The sequence below is a fragment of the Tenrec ecaudatus genome, chromosome 5, assembly GCF_050624435.1.
Source record: "Tenrec ecaudatus isolate mTenEca1 chromosome 5, mTenEca1.hap1, whole genome shotgun sequence".
Classification (NCBI taxonomy): domain Eukaryota; kingdom Metazoa; phylum Chordata; class Mammalia; order Afrosoricida; family Tenrecidae; genus Tenrec; species Tenrec ecaudatus.
Window position 1 is genome coordinate 158,268,579 of NC_134534.1, and position 24,509 is coordinate 158,293,087.

General features: G+C 43.4%; 1 protein-coding gene across 1 annotated transcript in view; it reads left to right on the top strand.

The window, feature by feature from the left end:
- The window catches only part of VIPR2 (vasoactive intestinal peptide receptor 2), a 163,494-nt gene extending 156,220 nt beyond the window's left edge, over window positions 1-7,274 (top strand). The window contains exons 11-13 of the mRNA XM_075550159.1: window positions 561-690; window positions 769-810; window positions 2,828-7,274. Coding sequence (XP_075406274.1) covers window positions 561-690; window positions 769-810; window positions 2,828-3,001 — 346 coding nt within the window. The 3' untranslated portion in view covers window positions 3,002-7,274. The remainder of the gene's footprint in view (window positions 1-560; window positions 691-768; window positions 811-2,827) is intronic.
- Window positions 7,275-24,509: the final 17,235 nt, after the last annotated feature.

The following is a 24,509-nucleotide window of genomic DNA, read 5'->3' on the forward strand; positions in this document are numbered from 1 at the left end:
GAGTCTACAGAATTGATTTATCACCAGACCCACAAAGGAGTGGTTTCCTGGGCTATCTGCCAGGACCTATAAAGTAGGTGAGCCTTCAAGAGCATTTCTTCTAATGGGATTTCACCTGTGCTAGATGAGTCGGCTCCTGTGTTCTGGAACTAAAGCTGGCCTTTGATCTTTAAATGCTGGTGCTCAGATTCAACTGTTAAACACAATTGCAGGTGGGACAGTAGGATCCACTCATCACAGTCCACAGTGGGCTTTCCAAGATTTCTTGTAAGAGCTTTATGCCTTGGGAGGCAACGTCACTTTTATCATGCTATTTGAACATTCTGGCCCAAATGCAAGGGATTTGGAGTAGAATGTTGCTTAAAATTTTACAGAGGTAAATGAGAGAACCAGAACCCTGGTGGGCTGAGGCCACACGTTAGCATACAAAAGCAAGGGGGAATCCTAGCTCTCAGTGACCAAAACCCAACTTCTTAAAACGAAGTTGAAAGCACTGATTCATGCATAAATTCTGCCGTCCTTGACTAGTGAAACTCCGTGTCCTCTTCCTTCTGCAACAGAAGGCTGGCCAAGTCCACGCTGCTGCTCATCCCGTTGTTTGGAGTTCACTATATGGTGTTTGCCGTCTTTCCGATTGGCATCTCCTCCAAGTACCAGATCCTGTTTGAGCTGTGTCTGGGATCATTCCAGGTATGCATGCCAAGAGGTGGCCTGGGCCCTGCCCCGCTGTTGGCTCGGTGCGCTCTGATGGCCCTTTCTTGTTTGCAGGGCCTGGTTGTGGCGGTGCTCTACTGTTTTCTCAACAGCGAAGTAAGTCCTTTGTCATCCCTCAACAATGAAGTGCATCTGTTGCTGTCTGTGACACAGTTCCGGAAATGCTTCGCTCCATAAGCTATCCTCATTGGCATCAAAGAGCCCACCAGACCAGAGTCCAGGACACTGAGCAAAGCTCTCTCTCACTGCCCTCCCTGTCTGGGCAGCGGGTGGCCCTCTCCACCCAAAGCAGACTCATTTCCCCTGCAACCATGGAGGCCCAACTTTCTGCTCACCTTCCCCACCCATTTACAGAAACTGGATCTCTTGTTGCTTTGTTCTCTGTACTCTGCAGTGTCAATCTCCCATTTTTTCTGTAGATCCCTTTCAAGAGAGATCTCCAACTTGGCCATTACAAGGGACCCTGGCACTCTATACTCACGAGCTCCCTGCTTGACCCATGACTTCATTTGTTTCCACGTGGGGGAGGGGGGCCGTGTCAGAGGCGAAGGGAGATGAGGGAGTTAGAAAGTGCTGATGACAAACCCTTCTTCTTAGACTTGTAATTCCCCAGGAATCTCAAGAACTAAATAGCCAAGTCCCCAGGATCAAGGTTTTGGATCACTGCTTTGTTCTGTTTTATACTCAGCATGCTCCAAAATGTGCTCATTGCCCATTTTGTTAAAACTACCAGAGTTCATCCAGCTCATGGTGACCCCAAGAGTGTCAGAGGAGAACTGGGCTCTTCAGAGTTTCAGTGGCTGGATTTTTAGAAGACCACCAAGCCTTCCTTTCACTCCCTGGGTGGGTGTGAAAACCCAGCCTTGCAGATGGTAACTGAGCCCTTACTCATTTGCACCACCTGAACTGCTGATAGCCATCACTCTGTCTGAGGTCTGGTTACCTATTCCAAACCTCAGTAACACTAGCCATTGGTAAACCTCTAGCTAGTAATGATGTTCTACTGGTCTACCAGTATGAAATGCTTTTACTCAAGCTATCTTCTCTATTTTATTTTTAATTTTTAGTGGAGTCTCAAATGCCATTCCCAACCCAACATTAGTAACAGAAAATTTCAAACCCAGAAAAATCACCAGCTGAGTGCGGTGTAATCATCACTTCTCTCGGGTTCTCACTGTAAGGGCTGGAAGAGGAGAATGCAGCTGGACATCCGTAGCCCTGCGGCAGGGAATGTGGGACCTGTTCTGAACCAGGACTGTAGCCTGTGACTCTGGACTGGGGATGTCCACTCCACTCACACCCCAAGGCTCTCCTATTCCCAAATGCCTCTCCTACACCTCAGCTACTGTGACATCCTTGATTGAAGGAGCCTGCACATATATTTTGTCCCTAATGCTAGCTTTAAATCTTTAGCTCGCCCTTCTCAGCCTCCATTCTGCCAGTATTAGCTTTTCTGCCTCGGTGTGTAAGATTCACTAACATAGTTCGGGTAGAGCTGAGCCAGTCCACTGTCCTTTGCCCTGTTTTCTCATATTGGTAGGAGCTCCTACACTCACCTCTCCTCCATCATTCTAAACTTTATGGGGAATACCCCTGCTTTGGAGCCTGGTGGTGCTGTCAGGTAAGGGTTGGATTGCTAACCACAAGGTAGGTAGTTCAAACCCACTAGCCACTCTGAAAGAGTGCGATGATGCTGTCTGCCCCCATATAGATACCGGGGGTGGGACCCCCTGTTTTAACCTGCAGCAAGAGAGCAATTGGAGCCAAGTTCTTCTAAAGCACAATCCAATCACCTCCAGCTTCTATGGACACCTTTTTCTGAAAATATAAATTAGCTTCCGCAAATTCTTGGTATCTAAGCTTCTGTATTGTCATTATCCATTCATTGGTGATGTGTACCCATCTGGGGGTCTCTTCAGATTCCTGCTGCCCTCTTCTTCAACTCTGCCATCTTTCCTATGCATCTGATTGGGAGGTAGAGAGAAGTCGGCCCTAGCTTCTGTGTCCGCTAATGGACAGAAGGGGGAACGAATGACGTTTTCACTAGTGGTGGTCACCCACTGATGCCCCACTTCTGTCATTGTTTTTCCTCTGTCTCCCTTACCTCTCCCAGGTGCAGTGTGAGCTCAAAAGAAAATGGCGAAACTTATGTCCCAACCAGTCGATGAGCCGGGACTACAGACTCCATACCTCTTCCATCTCTCGAAATGGCTCGGAGAGTGCCCTGCAGTTCCACCGGAATTCCCGCGCCCAGTCGTTCCTACAGACGGAGACCTCCATCATCTAGCCAATGCCCACCTGGCTACGTCCAGCGGACAAACTCAGTGGAAGGCTATAGAAAGTCTGTGCGGCTAAATGTGGCGGGCGATCCCTAAAATGTGCAGTGCGTGCTTGCTGTCTCCTGTGCTCCATGTGCAGAATGAGTTTAGTTGGGTAAATCAGCGCTGTCTCAGTGTAGTGCAGCTGATCATTAACTCATGCCACAGGTGGAACCTGGCTTCCCTTGTCCTTTACTTGGATTTAAATGCTAATAATTGTTCAACTCCAGCACTTAGGCAACTTTGTTCACAAGGCACTTAAGATTGCCAGCCTGATTTCAAGAAGTGGGGAGAGCAAAGTGGGCCCTGAAACATCAAAACAAAATGAACAGCCACAATTTGTGACCCAACTACTGCCAAAGGAGAGGGAAAACAACTAAGGGCATTTTCTAGGCGCCCTGGTGATGTCATAGTGACACGTTGGGCTGCGAGCTACATGATCGGGAGTTCAAAGCACCAGGAGCTCCTTGGGATGAAGACTGAGCTTTCTACTCCTGTCAACAATGACAGTCTCGGAACCCCATGGGGGTCCTGAGGAGTCCGGAGCAACTGAGTGACAGTGAGGAAGGGCATTTTCTGGCCTCAGGGGCTCCTCTTGTAAAACGTTCTTTTCTGTTAGGAAAAAGCAAGCACCGAACCCTGAGGTTAAAACTGCCACTTGCCAGTGTCAGTTTTGACTCCTGGCAACCTTGTGTGTCAGGAGAGCTGTACTCCAGAGTTTCATTGGCTGATTTTCTGAAGTAGGTCAGCAGACCTTTCAGGTGAGGTCCCTCTGGGTGGACTTGAATCTCCGGCCTCTTCGTTAGGAATTGAGTATGGTAACCACTTGCACTAGCCAGGATCTCGGGACCCTAAGGTCTTAGAGCAGTGGTTCTCAAACCTGTGGGTGGCGACCCCTTAGGGGGCTAACGACCCTTTCACAGGGGTTGCCTGATTCATAACAGTAGCAAGATTCCAGTTATGAAGTAGCAACGAAAATAATGTTATGGTTGGGGGGGTCACCACATGAGGAACTCTATGAAAGGGTCACGGCATTAGGAAGGTTGAGAACCACTGTCTTAGAGGAAAAAAGGCAGACTTTCTTTATGTATACTCTCTTTTTCTGGGTCCTAAGGTACATAGAAGCTGAGTTAGGAACTTCATTCACATTCACGTTCAAGTAAATATGAGCCACGGTGAACCAGCTAAATTCCAGAGGAAAGCCGGCCTTTCAGTTAACAAGGGAGCATGTTGATCCCCTTTGCAAGACCCAGGGACTCCTTGGGTTGTCGTCACATCACGTCACTCACTACCATCCTGTCAATTCTGCCTCGTACCAACCCACGGGAAGGGTAGAACTGCCACTGTGGGTTTCCAAAGCTGTAAATCTTTGAGTGCAGAAATCCTCATCTTTCTTCCTCAGGACAGGTAGGGGATTTGAACCTCTGATCTTGTGGTTAGCAGTCCAATGGGAAACCCACGACAACACCAAGGCTCTTTGGGGTCCTTAGGGCAAGAAATACTAACATGCTAGCCACCTCGTGGGCTTTTGCATTTTAAGAGAGCCCCTCAGCCAGTTGAACAGATGTGTCCTGGGTGAGCTGCAGGCAGGAGCCCTGGTGATGTGAGGATGAGACTCTCAGCTGCCAGCCCAGAGGCTGATAGGTGGAGCCCACCCAGCTGTTCCCTGGAAGGAAGGCCTGCAGATCTGCCCCACAGAGACCATTTATAGCCTGGGAAACCCTGCTACTCTGTTCTACTCTACCACGTGGGGTCTCCAGGTCAAAATCAATTCAGCGGCACCTAACAACCACCAAGCTGGTGACAAGACTTATGTGCCAGGAGGTCTTTCAGCACCTCTCAGACTCTACCACAGCACATTTCTAAGATCAGTTCTGCTTGTGTATGAGCCACTGGACTTGTCTGAAAACACATTCTTTTTAATTAAAATAATCCTGAAGCATTTTCTATTTACATGGAGAATTATTTAAACAACATATAAATATTCCAGCTGTTGATATCCACTATTGGCAAACAGCAGTCCGAGCTTTTGGTTCCTGGGTTATCTGGGAAGAGTCACCAAGCAGGCAACAGACGAGAAACTGCGAGGACGCCAGGAGGTAGGAAGGAAAGACTGCAAGGGTGCCCAGATGGTGGATGAACCTGTGTCTCCGTTTCCTCTGCTCAAATCCCTTTCCCATTAACCCCTCCTTAGCAGCCCACAGGGATCGTTGGTTTAGTGTTGGGCTCCTAACCACATGGTCACCAGTTCAAGTCTACCAGCTGCTCAGAGAGAGATGAGGCTGTCTGTTCCCATAGACTTAGAGTCTCAGAAACCCCACATAGGGTTGTTAAGGAGACAAAATCAACTCGAGGGCAGTGGGTTTATAACCACCCCGGTGTTGTATTGTTGAATTCCATGGGGTTGGTCTTCTACTTGTGAGGACCCTATGCACCATGGAAGGAAATGATTCTCTGTCCACATCCATCCCCATGATCAGTTACAGAGTAGACTGTTGTGATCAGTAGAGCTTTCATTGGCTGGTGTGCAAAAGTTGATCATCAAGCCTTTCTTGTAGTCCATCTTAGTCTGGAAGTTCCACTGAAAGCTATCCAGCACTAAAGTGACTCCCCGGCCTCCACTGACAGACAGGTAGTAACTGTATATGAAGTGCATGGTCTGAGACTCAACCTTAGGTCACTCACATGGAAGATGAGAAATCTACTGAATCACCAGTGCCCCCCATGCAACAGCCCCAATAGCCTTCGGTGAAATTCTGCCTCACTCGTAGAGTGCCTCTCTTGCCGAACTCCATTTTTCTGAGCACATTTGCCTCTTCCTAAAATGAGGGCCATAAAGTACTTTGCCTGTGGTGTTTATGGCACAGCAGGGCCTGAGTAGGCTCCAGATGTAGGTTATCATTGTGACTGATGTTGAGTTTACAGGACCATATGGGCAGTGGGCAGGCAGAACTTGGAGTCGGGAAGTCTCCAACTGTAAAAAGCTGTCACTCACCGTATCAGTGTAACTTTGGGTAAAAAAACTCACATTCCCAATAAAATAAAACTGGACAAAAGGGATAATTATAGCAAAACATCAGTGTCTTCAGGGATTAACGTCAGCTACCGGTAGCCAAGGATTTCCCTTTAATAAAATTTATATCACCAGACCAGCGTATACAGGTACCCTGGCACAACCCTTGGACCATGGCCTGGTCTTGATTGGGTATCAAATGTGATTTGTTACCCTGCCATGGAACTCTCTATTAACTTGAACCAATTAGAGGATGGGTCCCTAAGTCTTTCTGAATTCACTGACAGGGGTGGGTAAATTGTCAATGGACTTAGAAAACTTACTAGTTCACCACACTCCTGTAGCTGCAGAAACTTATTTAGGAAACTGATGTGTCAGCAACCTAGCCAGAAAACTCAGGGGTAGCAGGCCCAGGCATGGGGCCTCTATGCCCCCCTCTTGCGAACTGAATGATCATGAAGCATGCCTGATGGGGGGCAGTGATATGAAATAAGAGGAGAGTAGACTTGTAGTCAGTCCCTGGGTGCTGAAAATGTTGAACATCTTCAGCTGTTAGCCAAAAGATTGGAGGTTCAGGGCCTCCCAGCACCTCAACAGAAAAGCCTGAGATCTACTTCCAGATCATCAGTCATTGAAAGCCATATGGAGCCCGGTTCTCCTTTGACACAGGGTTGCCATGAGCCAGAGTCAACTCAGTGGCAACTGGGATTGGAGCCAAAAAACCCAAAGTGTAGTTCTCAGCTGCCTTCTTTCCTTAGAAACCTTGGGCAAACCAATTCACTTCCTGAGCTTCAGCCTCCCTTTCTTATAAAGAGGGTAAAATGTGTCCTGCCAGCTCTGAAGGTTTGGGGAGGGAACAATACTATGTAATAATGGAAAGTGGTAGGTAAACCTTAGGTGCTACTATGATAATAAATAATGGCAGGGCGTGCAGAGGGGGTGGGAAGTGGGAAGGCCTGATCCAGGAGATAGCTGGAAAGAGAACCACGGAGGGGAAACTCAGTCAAATTCTGCTCATGTAAACAGAGCCACGAGCTGTTTCATCTTGCCTGGTAAAGGGGAAAAGGTCAGTTGTGAAATGAAAATGTATAGTCTTGTATAGAGGAGTGGGTGGTCAAATAGCATGTGTTGTTTTAAAATGTATGTAAATATATATGGAATGTCACCTATAGCATATTCCACCATGTGATGAGCAATGCCCTTTGTAAATACTTCCAATAAAATCTAATTTCTTATCTGTAAGCTGAGTTAGCATTCTCTGACCAACAAATCCAGAGATCTTAAACAGAAGTTGATACTCAAACTTGGTTAGTTTGTACGGTTTTCATGAAATATTCTTATGGTCAGGTGCCATCAAGTCAGTTCTGACTCATGGTGACCATACATAAAACAGAACAAAACACTGCCGGATCTGTGTTACCTTCAAGGTTCTTGATAGGTTTGAGGTTATTGAGGTAGCCCGTCTCATTGACGTTTCCCTCGCGTTTGCTCGTCTCTGCCAAGCATGATGTCCTTTTCTAGAGGTTGGTCTTTCCTAATGATGGGCGCAGAGTAAATGAGCCCACTATATCCGATTCTAGGGAGGCTCAGGTTGTAAGACAGTTACGTCAAAAAGTATTGCTTTTTGCTAGTAGGATTTCGGTTCCTACATGAAAGAGTTTACGCCACACAAAACATGTTTGATTAATTCTCTGTGATTAGTGGATGCCTACAGATAAGTTCTCTCAGTAACATATTGCCGAAGTCTTCTTGGGTCATCTTTCAATGAAAAGGTCCACTTACCTGAAAAGCTACCACTACCAACTGCTCTGAAAGGGGTAGCATTAGGTTCCAGATAGTGTTAGAAAAAATGTGGAAAATTCAAACTCATGAAAGAGACCAAGCATACTGAGCAGACAGACTTGTAGAACCATCAACATGATAAACCATGGTGCCCCTTCAAATATGAAACTGAGTAGATCTATAAGGAGAAGAATAACCCTATTGAAGTGTGTGAATCTTAGAATTATCCACCATTTGGATCAAGGGGGAAGCAATTACCCAAGGTTAAAGTTCACAAGACTTAGGAAAGAAGGAGAAAGGAAACAGAGGAGCTGGGTAATGTTACATTGAGGGGATTACAATGAATGGGATGAAACAATGTACATAACTCATTAAATATAGAACTGATGATCTGCTTTCTAAACTTTTTCCCAATTCACAATACAAACGGGTTTTTTATCTACAAAAAATTAAAGAAATCAAGGATTTTCTCCTGCATTAAAAACCCTTCAGCATCTTTATATCCTCCAGTTTTAAAATATAATTATAACAAAAACCTCAAGTTAAAAAAAAAAAAGTTCAGGATTTCTGACAAAATAGCAACTGAGTAACATACCAGAGGGACACCACAGAAATCAGCACAGAAGAGTCACTGAGAGGGAAATTCCTCACTGCTGGGTCCCAGGAGGCGCATCATAAAGATATGTAGGCACAGATCCACTAGGTGTTGAGGCGCTGAGGACTTTTGGCTTAACCTTAGCCCTGCCACAGTCACGACCAGAGCCAGGCTCCTTCAGCCAACCCAAGGATTTTACTTCATTACAGCCACAGCTTGCTGCTGCCTCTGGACAGGGTTTAGAGCCCTCCAGCCCCATGAGGAGTACATCAGGGTTCAGATATATATTTTTGTTTTTCTCACCTCCTAACCCATCTCAGCGGCCTTTTTTTTCTCTTCTCTTTCCTCTCACACACCACTGCCAGCCTCCAGGTCACTCCCCTTCTCCTAGGGCCATTACGGTTGCCCTCCACCCAGCTTGGGGAACTGCACCCTCTGCAGAGTAACACGCAGCTTGGGAAATTTCACCAACCTGAAGCCTACCCTCCACAGAGGAACTCATGCTTACCCTCCAAAGCACTTTAAGTGGCTGGGGGGAATCCCACCTACCTGCTCTCTGTGGCATAACACAGGGATGGGGAAATCCTGCCCTATTCCGTTTCAAGAGAACTCAACTGCCCTCCAAAGCCCTTTAAGCAGCTGGGGAAAATCCACCCGCCTTTTGGGGTGCTCCACTTGGCTGGGGGTATCTCTGTGCACCTTCCACAGTGCTCCACATGGCTGGGGGAGACCCTGCTCTCCCTCACGGTCCCATATGGCTGAGGGAACTTCCTCCCGCCTGATGTAGTGCTGCAAATGGCCTAAGCCAGCTCTGCCAACACTCTCCAGGCAACCCAAACTGCTGCAAGAACCTCTGCCCGACATATGCAGCAATTTAGCAGACTAGCCCAATTACGCCCACCATCTGTGGTGCTCTACACTAAAGCGGGCACACCCAACTGCCTTCCAAGGCCCTTTGGTTGCACCAGGTATCCCCAAATGCCCTCTGAGGAGCACTTCATGCCACCGTGGGCCACACCACCACGGCTTCCTGTGAGATCATCTAGTGCAGCTCCATCCTTGTGGGTCCACAACCACCCAAGCAGTTTCCCCTGAGGGGACCATCCAACTTGCCCTCCAAATAACAGAACATTGGTTGGCTATGGAAAGAGTGAAACTGCAGGAGGATAAAGTGGTAGCCCAACCCCACAGTGCAATTAGCTGCAGGCAGTTTCAAGAAGCATTCCTATGAGTTTCCAAAAGAAAGAGCCCATTACTCTACAACTCTCTGAGAATCACTCCTGGATCCTCTAAAACAACACAATGCAAACAGCAATCAGCACCAACAACCACAATGAAGAACTGGAAAAACAAAAGGCAATGTTGGAAGAAGTCCTGAACCTAACAACATGCATAAAAGAAGCAGACATTGATCTTCAGAATGCTGCTTGGAGCCATCCAGTACATGAGGTAAAAATACAGAAAAGGGAAAATTAAAAAGACCGTTAGAAATAAAAAATACAGAAAAGGGGTGAAATGAGAGAGGAGATAAAGGCCTTGCACCAAAGAGAAACACAAGACCTACAGGACTAGATAACAAAAGCTGGTAGCAAATTCACAAACTTCGCCGACAGACTTCCAGAGGTAATCGTTCCAGTGACCTTGGGGATAACCAGGCAGACATTCACAAATGGGAAAGGCAGTCAAATAAGATTATCAGAGAAGCTGAAGAAAACAGAAGATTCATGTTTGATGCTATGAAGAGGAACAATATTAGAATAATAGGACTACCTGAACAAAACACAACAAAGAAGTCAAAGGCAAAAAATTGTAAAGGAATTCTTAAAGGAAAACTTCCCCAGTTTAATGAATGTAAACCAGGCAACCATTCAGGAGAGTGTTGCCAGCTAGACTGAATCCCAATAAGCCTCCAAAGCATATAACAAACTATCCAACTTTGAGGAAAAGGATAAAATCCTGAGAGCAGCTAGGGAAAAGCAAGCAGTTGCCTATAAAGATACCCAAATAAGAATATGCTCAAACTATCAGTAGACACTATGAAGAAGAGGAGAGAGTGGAGTAACATTCAAAAGATTAAAGGCAAACAATGCAAACTCAAGAACATTCTATCTAGCCAAATTATCAAGATAGAGAAGTAGGAGTCTTCCCAGATAAGGAAAAACTCAAAGAATACATTGAAAGAAACCCACTCCTACAAAAGATCCTTGACAACCCACTACAGGCAGAAAAACAGCACTTACCAAGCACACATAAGAGACCACCACATAGAGCAACCCCACCCAGAGGGCAAAAAGAGAAAACAGCCCCCAAGATAGCATTGGCTCAAGGGTGGAAAGAAGTCAAGAATGAAGCACACACACGTGTGCACACAACACACTGATAAGAAAGGGAGGTAGGAAAACACCCAACACAAAAGGAACAAGATGGCATCACAGAGGTGTATAATAACCCTGAATATCAATGGACTGAACTCAGGCATTAAAAGACAGGTTAGCAGACTGGCTTAGAAAAAATCCTGTCAATCTGCCTACAGAAAACACAGCTCAATATTACAGACAAAAATAGATTCAGAATAAAAGGCTGAAGAAAAATATATCAAGCAAATGGCAATTCAAAAATATCAAGAGTTGCAATCCTGATCTCAGACAAAATTGATCTCAAGGTGCAAGTCATAACAAGATATAAGGAGGGGCACTATATAAATGGTCATGGGTGCAGTAGACCAAGACCCAGTGACCATAATAAATATATACACACCCCACAAGAGACCCGTGAAATTCATCAAATGCACAAGACGAAAAAAAGAAATTACAGGCTCAACATTTATAGTAGGTGACTTTAGTACATCTCTCTCAGGAAGACAGATCACAGGGAAAGAAGCTTAACAGGGAGGCTACAGGTGATTAGACAACTTGACCTAATAGACATTTTCAAAACTCTCCACCAAAATGCAAAATAAATCACATTCTTTCCAAGTCCACAAGGGACATGCTCAAAGATAGTCAACATGCTGGGATGCCCGTCAAATCTGTGTAAATTCAAGCACATAGAGAATATACAGACTTCTGTCTCTGATCACTATGCCATAAGGCTGGAAATCAACAAAAAGAAAATTAAGAAAACAAGGTCAAACAATCTCAGGATAAATAACTCTATTGAAAAAGGAGTGGATACTATCCCAGATCAGAGATGAAATTAGGAAGTTTCTAGAAAACAATGAGAATGAGAATATGACATACCAAACCTTTGGGACATGGCAAAGGCAGTTATCAGAGGAAGTTTGACAGTAATACATGCACACATGAAAAACAGAAACATGATTGATATGCTGCCACAAAAATTACACTGATTAGAGCAGTCAACGGGAAAATCCTACTAATAGAAAAAGAAAAAATACAAGATTCATGAGAGGGAAAACAAAAAAATTATAGAAAAATTAATGTAGCTAAAATTTGGTTCTTTGAAAGGATTAACTGAATTGACATACCTCTAGGAAGTCTAATCAAAGAAAGGAATTTCAATTGCAAGGATGAGGGATGAAACAGGGACCATTACAACAGACCCTAATGAAATCAAAAGAATAATTACAAAGTACTATGAAGGTGAAGGCCTGTATTCCAATGAATTCAACAACTTGGAAGACATGAATAATACTTAGAAAAAACAATCCCTCCCTAGACTATCCCCGATGGTTGTCAAGAATCTCAACAGACCCATAAGGAATTGAAGAAATAGACATTGACTATAACTCAATTGATAGACTAGAGTCCACCTCTTCACTTGGAATCCTCTCAAGTCCCCAATTGACAGATTATGTAACTACCACAAATAGGTCTTTGGGGCCAGCCCCAATCCCAACTACATGGACACCCTCCACCCCACCCGCAGAAGAATGCACTACAGAGGACAGCACTGAAGCTACAGCTCAGGGAGGGGGCGTGTTTGATCAGGAGCAAACTAGGAGGGAAAGAGAGTGGAACACATCCTGGCCCACCAAGCCCCGATATTCCTTCTCAGAGCAACCAATGCAGAGAGAGGACCATAGGGCCAGGCAATGCACAGAGAGGACCACCAGGGAGTCAAGATGTCCCTCACTGACTCATAGAGCTATGAGGCTCAACACTGGAGGCACAGTGTGGGAACTGTGTCTTGTCTGACCCCACCACACCAGGGCAAAACACTAAGGACATGCAACAGAGCAGCAAGGAGAGGAAAGCAATGAAGTCCCTGGGGAATACCAAAAATACACTTCAGGGCCAGGGTGTGGCACCCCATCAGACTCGACCAGAAAACATTCCTGAAAGTCAACAAACAGACCTGGAACTCTTGATAGGATTTTCTTTTTTTGCTGGCTTGTTGTGCTCTGTGTTTTTGTGTGTGTGCGTGTGCTTATTATTGTCTCTGCATGTCTGTCTAAATGAGAGAGGCAGGAAAAACAATCCAGAGAAGAAAACAACACGACCTGTGGTTTCAGGGAACATGGGAGAGGGGAGAAAGGGAAAGAAAGTGTTAACAAACCCAGAGACAAGGGGACAACATGTGATCTAAAATTAATAGTAAGGAGAGTATAGGATGCCTGATAGGACTTGATCAAGGGCAATATAAACGAGAGGAATTACTGAAACCTGAATGAAAGCCAAATATGATAGTGGAACAAGAGGAAAGTAAAAGGAAATAGAGGAAAGAACTAGAAGGCAGAGGGCATTTCTAGAGGTCTAAATAAAGGCATGTACATGTGCAAATATATTTATAAATAATGAAAAGGAAATAGATCTATGTTCATATATTTATATGTTAAGTATTAAGGTAGCAGATGGACAGTGGGTGTCTATTTAAGTACTCCCTTAACACAAGAACACTTTGTTCTAATAACCTGGCATTCCGTGAAGGTCACCTTCCCGACATGATTGCTGAAGACAAAATGGATGCATAGTAAATATAGTGAAAAAAGCTGATGGTGCCCAGCTATCGAAAGATATAGTGTCTGGGTCTTACAAGCTTAAAGATAAACAAGTGGCCATTTTGCTGAGAAGCAACAAAGTCCACATGGAAGAAGCATACCAGTCTTATTTCATCATGAGGTGCCCATGGGATCAAATATCAGGCATCGAAGGCCCAGAACAAAATATCCTATCAATGTGAATGAGGGGAAGTGCAGAGTGGAGACCCAACCCAAAGCCCATCTGTAGACAATTAGACAGCCCCTTACAGAAGGGTCATAAGGAAAAGATGAGTCAGTCAGGGTGCAGTACAGCACCGATGAAGCACACAAATTTCCTCTAGGTTTTTAATGCTTCCTACTCCCCGTCCCCACTACCATGATCCCAATTCTACCTTACAAATCTGGTTATACCAGAGGAGGTACACTGGTACAGATCAGAGATGGAAACACAGGGAATCCAGGAAAGATAAACCCTCAGGACCAATAATGAGAGTAGCCATACTAGGAGGGGAAGGGGAAGGTGGGGTAGAAAGGGGGAACCGATTATAAGGATCTAAAATTACACAAGCGGAATTAATTAAAGGGCGGAGAGATAAATGGCTCAGTTAGCCTCTCCTTTCTTGTCTCTCGCACTGTGATCATCAGTCCAGTGTGCGGCTGCCTGCTTGTTCTGCGCTTCAATTTGCAAGCTGCACTATCTGTGGGACACCTAACTGTGGACTGTGTCTCTGTAATTTGAGGTCCCTTTAAGACCTGCTTCGTCATGCAATTAGAATTTACATCTCTTGAGCTGGGGGGCTGACTGTTGGTGACCTGCCTTGCTGTTGGTGACCTGCCTTGCTGTTTTGCTGCCTGTTCTGGGATAGCCTAGCTCTCTCTACAGAGGACTACCTGACGGCCCTCAAGACTTGAAGGACTGCCAGTGTCTCACAACTCTCTCATGGGAGTGAGTAGCACTGAGCCATTTGTACTGCGTTATAATTTAACTGTTCATTTCTTGTATTATATATCTATCTGTATAAATATATATAATATATTAAATTATTAGCAATATGGTTTTGTCTCTGTCTAACCCTGTCTAACACAACCAATAATAAGAGTAGCAATACCAGGTGGGGAAAGGGAAGGTTGGGGAAGAGAAAGGAGAAACAGATCACAATGATCTAAATATAACCTCCTCCCTAGGGGGATGGACAACAGAAAAGTGGGTGAAGGGAGCCATCAGTCAGTGTAATACATGAAAAAAGTAATTTATAAATTATTAAGGGTTCAAGAGGGAGGGAGAGTGAAGGAGGGAGGGAAAAAATTGAGGAGCTGATACCAAGGGCTCCAGCAGAAAGAAAGATGTTTAGAAAATTATGATGGCAACAAATGTACAAATGCGCTTTACACAATGAACGTGTGTATGGATTATAAGAGCTGTATGAGCCCCCAATAAAATGATTTTTTAAAAGTTCAAGGACGCACTGACTTCCGTGTAGATCTGCTAAGACCAGTTCAATTCAAGTCAAGACAGGTCAGCTCAGAAGGTTGTGGTGACTGGTGAGGGGATTCTGAAGGATTTATCTTGGAGATTTTCTTGAAGGACATAGATAATTGCAAGGGCTTATTAGAATTTTTAAGAAAATTGAAAACTTTATTGATGAGAAAAAGGCCAGAATGAGAAACTGCTCATTCTTCAAGAGTAGCATGGTCTAGCTTACAAGGATTTGTAGTTCACATCCCACCATTTCAGGAGGTTGCATAGGAGCAAAACCCAATGATATTGAAAGAAAAAGTCTCACCTTCCTCAAACATTAGGCAAAAATAAGACTCCAATAAGTGATGGAATACCAATTGAATTGTTACCATAAGTTGACTAAGCACTGGAAGCACTCACTCATCTATGCAAGGAAATTTGGAAGACAGTTAATTGACGAACTGATTGGAAGAGATCCATACTTGTATCCATTCCAAAGATAATATTATAGAACATTATCATAGATAATCACATACTAGTAAAATTTCACTCAAATTGATCCACCAATGGTTGCAGCAGTACATTGAGAAAGGGGCAGCCAGAGGTTCAGGCCAGAGTCAGAAGAGAATATGGAAAAAGGGATAACATTTTAGCTGTTGGATTTTGGCTGAAAATAGAAATTATCAGAAAGATGTCTACTTTTGTTTATATGACTATTCCAAGGCATTTGACTGTGTGGACCATAAAAAAATACAAAAAAACTATTGATAGCTTTGAGAAGAATGAGAATTCCAGAAAACTTCATGGTGGTCATGTGTAACATGTACATGGATCAAGAAGCAATTGTGCAGACAGAACAAGGAATACTGCATGGTTTAAAATTTGGGCTTGATTAAGGTAATGTAACCAGAGGAATTACTGAAGCCCAAATGAAGGCTGAGCATGCTAATGGGACAAAAGGAAAGTAAAATGAAATAGAGGAAAGAACTAGGAGGCAAAGGGCATTTATAGAGGTCTAAATAAAGACATGTACATATGTAAATTTATTTACATGAGGATGTGGAAATAGATCTATGTGAATATATGTATAGGTTTAGTATTAAGGTAGCAGATGGAATTGGGCCACCACTCAAGTAATCCCACAATGTAAGAATACTTTGTTCTATCAAATTGGCATTCCATAATGCTCACCTTCCCAATACGATGGCTGAAGACAAATGGGTGCATAAACAAATGTGGTGAAGAAAGCTGATGGTGCCCGGCTATCAAAATATATAGCATCTGAAGTCTTAAAGGCTTGAAGGTAAACAAGCAGCCATCTAGCTCAGAAGAAACAAAGCACACATGGAAGAAGCACACTAGCCTGTGTGATCATGAGGTGCTAAAGGGATCAGGTATCAAGCATCAAAGAACAGAAAATCATAATATTGTGAATGAAGGGGAGTGCAGAGTGGGGATCCAAGTCCCATCTGTAGGCAACTGGACATACCCTTACAGAAGGGTTGTGGGGAGGAGACGAGCCAGTCAGGGGGCACTGTAGCAACGATGAAACATACAACTTTCCTCTAGGTCCTAAATATTTCCCCTTCCTACACTCCCCACCCACTATCATGATCCCAATTCTACCTTACAAATCTGGCTAGACCAGAGGATGTACACTGGTACAGACAGGAACTGGAAACACAGGGAATCCAGCATAGGTGATCCCTTCAGGACCAGTGCTGAGAGGGGCAATACCAGGAGGGTGGAGGGAGGGTGGGGTGGAAAGGGGGAATCAATTACAAGGTTCTACATATAACCTCCTCCCTGGGGTATAGACAACAGAAAAGTAGGTGGAGATGTTGGACAGTGTAAGATATGACAAAATAACAATAATTTATAAATTATCAAGGGTTTATGAGGGAGGGGGAAGAAGGGAGGGGGGAAATGAGGAGCTGATACCAACAGCTCAAGTAGAAAGTAAATATTTTGAGAATGATGATGGCAACAAATGTACAAATGTGCTTGACACAATGGATGTTTGTATGGATTGTGATAAGGGTAGTAGGAGCCCCCAGTAGCAATTTAAACAAAACAAAACAAACAAACAAAAAAACTGAATTAGAAAGGGGGAAGTCCTTTGGTTATTGCTGTTGCTATTATAACTGGAAATTTGATTCCTCTTATTTAAATACAAATTCTACCATTAAGAAATGGAAAAAAAATAAAATTTAGGAAGGTGTAAGTCATGATTGTTTTCTCTCACCATACCTATTCAATCTGTAAGCAGAGCAAATCGTCAGAGAAGCTGGACCTTATGTAGAAGAATGTGGCATCAGAATTGGTGGGAGGCTTATTAACAACCTGTGGCATGCAGATAGCATAACCGTGCTTGCTGAAAGTGAGGAGGACTGGAAGACCAAGCATTGCAGGCTTCAGTATGAATCACAACTCCATGTAAAGAAGCCCCAATGCTCACAACTGGACTGATAGGTACCTCATGATAAATGGAGAAAAGGTTGAAGTTGTCAAGAATTTTGTCTTGCTTGAACCAATAAGCAATTCTCCTGAAAGCAGCGGTCAGATCAAAAGATGTGTTGTATTAGACCTTTTTCAGAGGGTTAAAAAAAAAAAAAAAGGAAGCAAGGGTGCGACTTTGAAGACTAAGGTGAGCCGGACTCAAACCATGGTATTGTTCAGTAAGGTCATATGCAGGAGCAAGTTGGATGCTGAATAAAGAGGCTGACGAAGAATTGATGTGTTTGAACTGTGATGCTCACAAAGAATATTGAAAGTACCATGGACTGCCAAAAAGACAAGTGTCTCGGAAAAAGTATGTCCAGAGTACTCCTTATACACGTTTATCTTACACACGTTTATCTTACATACGTTGTGCATGTTGTCAGGAGAGACTAGTCCCGGGGAAGGACATCATGCTTGGTAAAGCAGTGGGCAGCAAAAAGGAGGAGGACCCTCAATGCGATGGATGGACACAGTGGCTGCAACAATGGGCTCAAGCATGGGACCCACTAGGAGGCTGGGGCAGCATTGGGCAGTCTTTCTTTCTGTTGGGCTTGGGGTCTCTGTGGGTCAGAACTGACTCAATGGCAACTAACAACAAACAGAAGAGTGCAGACGTCCTTGACGAAGGTTTAGAGAGATGAAAACACCACCTTTAGAGGTGTATCAACCCACATGGAGAAATAATAGTTTCATATTTTGAATTTTTTGTTTAATAAAGGTTTCTATGATTTTGTACCAATCCTTTTTCACTTACCCTCATATTTTCCTGTCTCCTTTTCTTCTTCTACATGAAAATGAGAGCATATTTCATACAAGTTTTCCCAACTTGTTTTCTTCAATTAAGACAGATTATGGCCATCATTTACATATAAATGAGCATAATATTCCATCACATGGGCATAATTTAGTTTATTGCATTAATTTCTTATGGGCAGATATTTGAGTTGGTTTTCATTCACTTTATACATTTGTGCAAATACTTCCGTGTGTGTGTGTGTGTGTGTGTGTGTGTGTGTGTTTTAACTTTTAGTCTATGGAACAATCTGGTTCCATTAAACAATTCACACGCATTCTTTCACACCATTGACTACAATAATCCCCATGCTGTAAAAGCACTCTTAGTGCATTCTCATTTCCCAGTTTCATTCCCCTTCCTTTCCTATCCTGTCTTGCCTCCTGAGCTTTTTACCTGAGGAAAGGCTGCTCTGTTGACCTTGTGTGGCTGACGTGTGTTGAGAGAGTCACCCATAAAAGGTGAGAACTGTCTACATGCACACCAATGCTACCAACAGTGCGCAGTCTCTCGAAACACAAATATTAGCAATGTTTTTAATTTCTCATTGAATAGACTGAAAACCACTCTTTTTCATACACCTCTCTTTAATTAGGAAGGAGGGCAATCGTCTTGTCATGACTTTTTTCCACTTGCATGCTTTTTTTTGTGATCTTATCTCTAATTTGGAACCGAAGCTGAGCCTCAGCCTGACCTACAAGCATCATTTGACAGCTCAGCCAAAGAGCTGCTCTTCCACATGGCCCCTCATCTAAATGGCATATGCCGCTTGCCATTTGACAAATTAACTTCTTTATTCTCAGGAAACTGGAATGAGGGGGGAAAAAAACCAACTGCACAGCAGAGCATTATTATTTTCATTGTTGTTGATACTGCCTTTGTCAGACACTGTGCTCTCTAAGAGGGTACTGCTTAGCAGGTAGACATTATAAAGGATTTAGGGCATCTTTTTATACAGAAAAATTGGCTTTAGAAGATGGAAATAAAAGAAACTACCATTCCCTTTGTAGTCTCTGAAGGATTAATAGGTAAAGTGCAGATCATAGGTAGGGGGTCCCCTTGCCTATGAAAAACTGCCCCACCTTACCTTTGTGGTAACATCATTATAGACAAGCCCTCCCAGGTAGCTGGTTTTTACTATGATTACTAACTCCCCAGAGCGACTGTTGTTAAAACTCATTTATTCAATATATGGAACTAGAGAAAGAATAGAGGGGGGTTACCTACAAAAGAGTAATCACTCAATCATAAGACCCACTTAAAACCAATCCTTTCCCTGAGAGTTAGGGTTCTACATGTCCTCCTGTGGTAACATGTATGTCATAAGGACAAATGCTAGTTCAAGGAGAAAAGGGCCAATCTAGCTATGGGAATGGAAGCCTTCAAAGGAACCAAATCTTAAAAGATGAGGATTTTGTAAAAAGGAGCAGCTTCGAAATAAATTTAGGAAAGTATGAAGGGGTCTTTAAAAAGTTCGTGGGTGATATATAGCATGGGAAAACTATGGAATTACAGAATGTTTTGCACTAAATTAAACTCCTACTAACTTGTTATAACATGCCTGGAGAGGAACTAGTTTGAGGGACTAGGAAGGATAAGACATAAGAGTAATTTTAAAAAGAGCTCCTATCAAAGCAACATGAATTCTGCTCAAATTGAAGCAAGACAAACACCAAATTTAGAGTGAAGCTTGGGTAGAGAATGATAAAATATTGATGCTTTATGAAAAATTTATGTGAACAATGTCTCAAAGAAACCATCAGTTTACAAATAGACAACTAATTTTAAAAGGGATGCTGTTGAAGATGAAGCCCACAGCAGCAGACCAGTCGCATCAATTTGTGTCAAAACAATTAATATTGCCCATGCCCTAATTGAAAAAGACTGACAACAGCAGAAACTAAGTTTTAAAAAATGACAATTCTGTTAATAATCACACACAACTGAATCAGACATTCCTATCAGCATTTTACCCTGCCTCCTCTTCCCCAGACCCATCAGGGAAAGAGGAAAGGCATCTGTATGGTTCCACCCAGTCACTTGGTGGGAGTTGCAAAGAACTTTGGAGACTAGAGCCATAGTAAGTAAATCACTGCACCACAACTAGGTGCCCAGATTTCTACTCCCAGTAAGAGTTAAAGCCTCGGAAATCCACATGGAGCAGTTCTACCCAGTCCTGTAAGGTCTCTCTGAGTAAGAATTGACTCAGTAACAGAGGGGCGAGGGAGGGGGAATGCGAATGCGGGGAGAAAAGAGGAAAAAAGAGAGAATACGCATGTAAAAGGATTGCATTGATATGGTTAGATTTCCAGAACCCTCAGTTCCTTAGGGTTGGACTAAATGGATGGGTCAATCATTTACAAAACTCTCTTGACCTTAAAGGAGCTTACATTGAAAAATAGAGTTTATATGTTTATCTTATCTTTTGGCTTCGTTTTTCCACAGACTTTTTGATAGCCTGCCTGCCCCATGGCCACACAAGAAGCAATGGAGAGGAAGCCAATGACAAAGACAGAGACATCATGAGGACAGCATCTCCACACTTGGAAGGACAGTTTCTAAAAGAAGTGATACAGGATAGTAAACAATTCCCGAGGACTCTTGGGGTGGCTAGTGCCTAAACAGAGTGATGTTATACTGTTGACACAAGACTGCTGTATCAAGATCGCCTAGACGCCTGATAAAGGACAAAGTAGACTTTAAGAATGGACTTTGTCATTTGCTTTGACACTTTTAAAATAAAAAATACTTTGTATCATAAGTCTAGAATATGGAATATTTTTTCTAACAAAAAGACTCACTGCCATCCAGTCAATTCTGACTCATAGTGACCATATAGGGCAGAACTGCCCCTGTTGAATTCCAAGACTAACTCTACAGAAGTAGAAAGCCTTTCTCCCCAAGAGTGCTTGTGGTTTTGAACTGCTGACCTTATGGTTAGCAGACCAACACATAACCACTACCCTACCAGGTTTTTCTTGTCATAGGACTGATAAGCACAATGTTGGTAGTTCAAACTCACCAGTCACTCTGCTGGAGAAAGCTGAAGCTGTCTGCTCCCAGAAAGATATGAAGTCTTAAAAACTCTTAATAAGCAGTTACTCTGTCCTACAGGGTCAATATGAATCAGAAGGGACTCAGTGGCAATAAATTTACAGAAGTTTTACACTAAAGGGGATGTCCAAAGGCATCTCCCAATCTATTTTCCTATCTTTACATGATTGCATTTGAAGCCCATAATTATACCTATAAGAACTCAGAGAGAAAGTGTAACAAGATTGCGACCCAAATATAAGTCACGGGCAGTTGTAGAAACTCAAATTAAACTGATTGCTCCTCCCACAAACACCCAGTGCACCCATGGAAATGGAACTGATTTCAAATACTTTATTCACTGATATATGAAGTCAATTCGTCTCTTCATAATCAATCAATTAAAACCAAAATGCATAGTACCAAGGGGGGGGAGAGCTATGTACAAAAAAAAATTCATGAATGCCACAAAGTTTGTGCTTGATGACTAACCTATACGTTGGTGTTTAAACTGTCTTAGGACACAAAAGAGACCTCATAGCTCAACTATGGTTAAAGGAGAACATTTATTCCATTGTAAACAGACAAAAAGCGCATTATTGGATGAGGGAGACCATTGGCATGAGGACAGAATGGCGTCTGAGGGTTTGCTGAGATCCCAGGGCAACAAAAGGATGTTGGAAAGCAAAGGCACTCATAAAATCATGACTGATGTAGATCGTTATCTCACAGCTACGGGCGGGAACTACAGCGGCGAAAGAGCACAACTGGGACACGTGTATTGCATTAGACAGAACTTACAAGACTGGTCTGAGGCCTGCTGACCAAGGCAGTAAAGGCGGGACTAGGTCACTCATCTATTTTCTTGCCCCAGTATGGTGAGTTCCACCTAGGATGCATCCAGGCAAGCAGCCCCTAAAGAGATTGTCCAAGGCACTCTGACTGAAGGTAAAACTGTTCACATCCCTTGTTAATGATCAGAATGTATCCATTGGAGGTTTAATCCACATGCGGACGCTGAAAATGAATTTGGGCTTTCACAGCTATGCAAAGAGTCTTTTGTAAACCTAGTGCTCAGAATTTAAGCTCCCATACAAAACCCATCAGCAGTGCCATGCACACACACACAGGGTGGAGTGGACTTGGCATGCTGAGTCATAAAGATCACAGTCAAAAACATCCTGTGGGGGCATTCCACTCTAGCACATAGGGTCAACCTGAATCAGAGTCCTATGTATAAAAAGGATTCATCTAGGTCTAGCACAGAACATTGAAATGGTATTCAAAACCATTCTGACTTAAGCCTACATGTGAGTTCTTGGTCTCTTTGAAAGTTGGTCTAAGTAAGCAATCACTATTGAACCTCCATCATATGAGACCATGTAAAGTGCCCAGCAAAATGCCAGACACTCTGTATAATTTCTCTCCTTAAATCAGACCACTTTGAATTAAAAATAGATTTCACTTTTTAATTAAAGTTCCAGAGTGCAATGACTAAAATAAATTTTAAACGTGTCAAATTACATATTGTTTAGAATTCTATTAGGGTCATAAAAAATACCAGGACTATGAGAAATCTTAAAAACAAGGTAAATGGAGTTGACTCAACTTCATAGTGACCCTATAGGACTAGAATTAATAAGACTGTAAAATTTTATGGGCACCACATCATCTTTATCCTGAGGAACAACTTGTAGGTGGGTTTGAATTCCTGACCTTGTGTTAGCAGCCCAATGCTTACCCCATTGTACCACTCAGGTATCCTAAGTTTTTATTGGTGGATCTTGTTCAGAATCTCTCATCAGGATGGATCTTGGAACATAATTGTGTGAGAAGCTTGAGAAGGCAAGGTGAACCAGTGAATGGAAGATGAAAGGCAATAGATAGATGTCAATGATGTGATATTATTATTGATTGCTATAAATTTACTTGAGCCTTCAAAAAATGTATTAAGGTCCTGGCTCCAAACCAAAACCCCACTGGTGCTGAGTGGATTCTGACTCAGAGAGGCCCTATAGGACCGGGTTTCCGAGGCTGTAGATCTTTTCCGGAGCAGACCACCGCATCTTTCTCCTCAGGAGCCGCTGGTGGGTTCCAACTGCTGACCTTAAGGTTAGCGGCCTGAACACCTGTAAATACGATCCTGTTTAGAAATGGGCTTTCCTTCATTGTTAGTGACAACACATCAGAGTCCAGTGAGTTTTCCTTTGACTCTCTTCTTTTCTTTTCATAAAAAAAGATCAGAACAAACACACAGCCAATGAAGGGGAAAGGAAAAGGCTACGGAGACAGATGCAGCTGCAAGAACTGCCAACACCTGTGAGAAGTTGCAGCAGACAAAGGACTGTCCCCGCTAGAGCCACACCCTGAGTTCCACATTTCGGCTCCTACATTGTGAGGAAGCAAATGTCTGGTCATTATAGGAACCCTTGTAGTGTAGCACTTAAAGTGCTCAGCGTCTAACCAAAAGGTCAGCAGTTCGAACCCACCAGAAACTCGAGGAAAAAAGATTTAACAGTCTGCTTCCTTAAGGATGGTTGTTGTTAGGTGCTGTTGAGTTGGTTGTGACTCACAGTGGGTTGACGTGCACAAATGGAGTGGCGCCAGTACTCAGTGCCATCCTCAAATCCGTCTTCTGTTTGTAGCCCATTTTTGCAACCCCTGCGTAGGTTCATCTCATTGAAGTGCTTCCTCTTTTTCATTCTTTACTTTCCCAAACATTATATCCTTCCCAGGGAACGGTTCCTCTTGATGACGTCGCCGACGTGCTGAGACGCAGTTGCGCCGTCCCCACTCTAAGGAGCATCTGGCTGTACTTCTTCCAACACGGATTTCTATGTTCTGCCGGCGGTCTGCTGGCTTCATTCTCCTCTGACCTCTCTTGTTCCTGGTCCAGCCTTCACATACAGATGGGGTGTTTCCAAAAGGTGATTCAAAAGGCTTTTCTCTTCTAACTCAAGTTTTCTGTGACTCTTCGGAAGCTTCCTCCTGTGAGATCCACAGTTTCCTGGCCTGGGAAGCTATGGGCAGCTCTGCTCTGCTTGCGAGGGCTGGAGTAAGTTGGAACCAACTTGCCAGCAGTGGATTTGGTTGGGGGAAGATGCCTTCTTATGGTATGTCTGTTAGAGGAGCCCTAGATAACTAGGACAATCGGCTCATTAAAAAAAATTAAGTGATTATTTTTTTAAAAAGAGAATTATCCACATCTGCAAGCTGTCTAAAAATCAAAACAAAACCTCCCAGCCACCGAGTCGATTTAGACTCGAAGTTACCCTAGAACATGAAAAAAGAAGCAAGTGAGCTCCTGGGCCTGCCCTGCCTATGACGATTTTATAAAAGATACACTTACTTCCGTTAG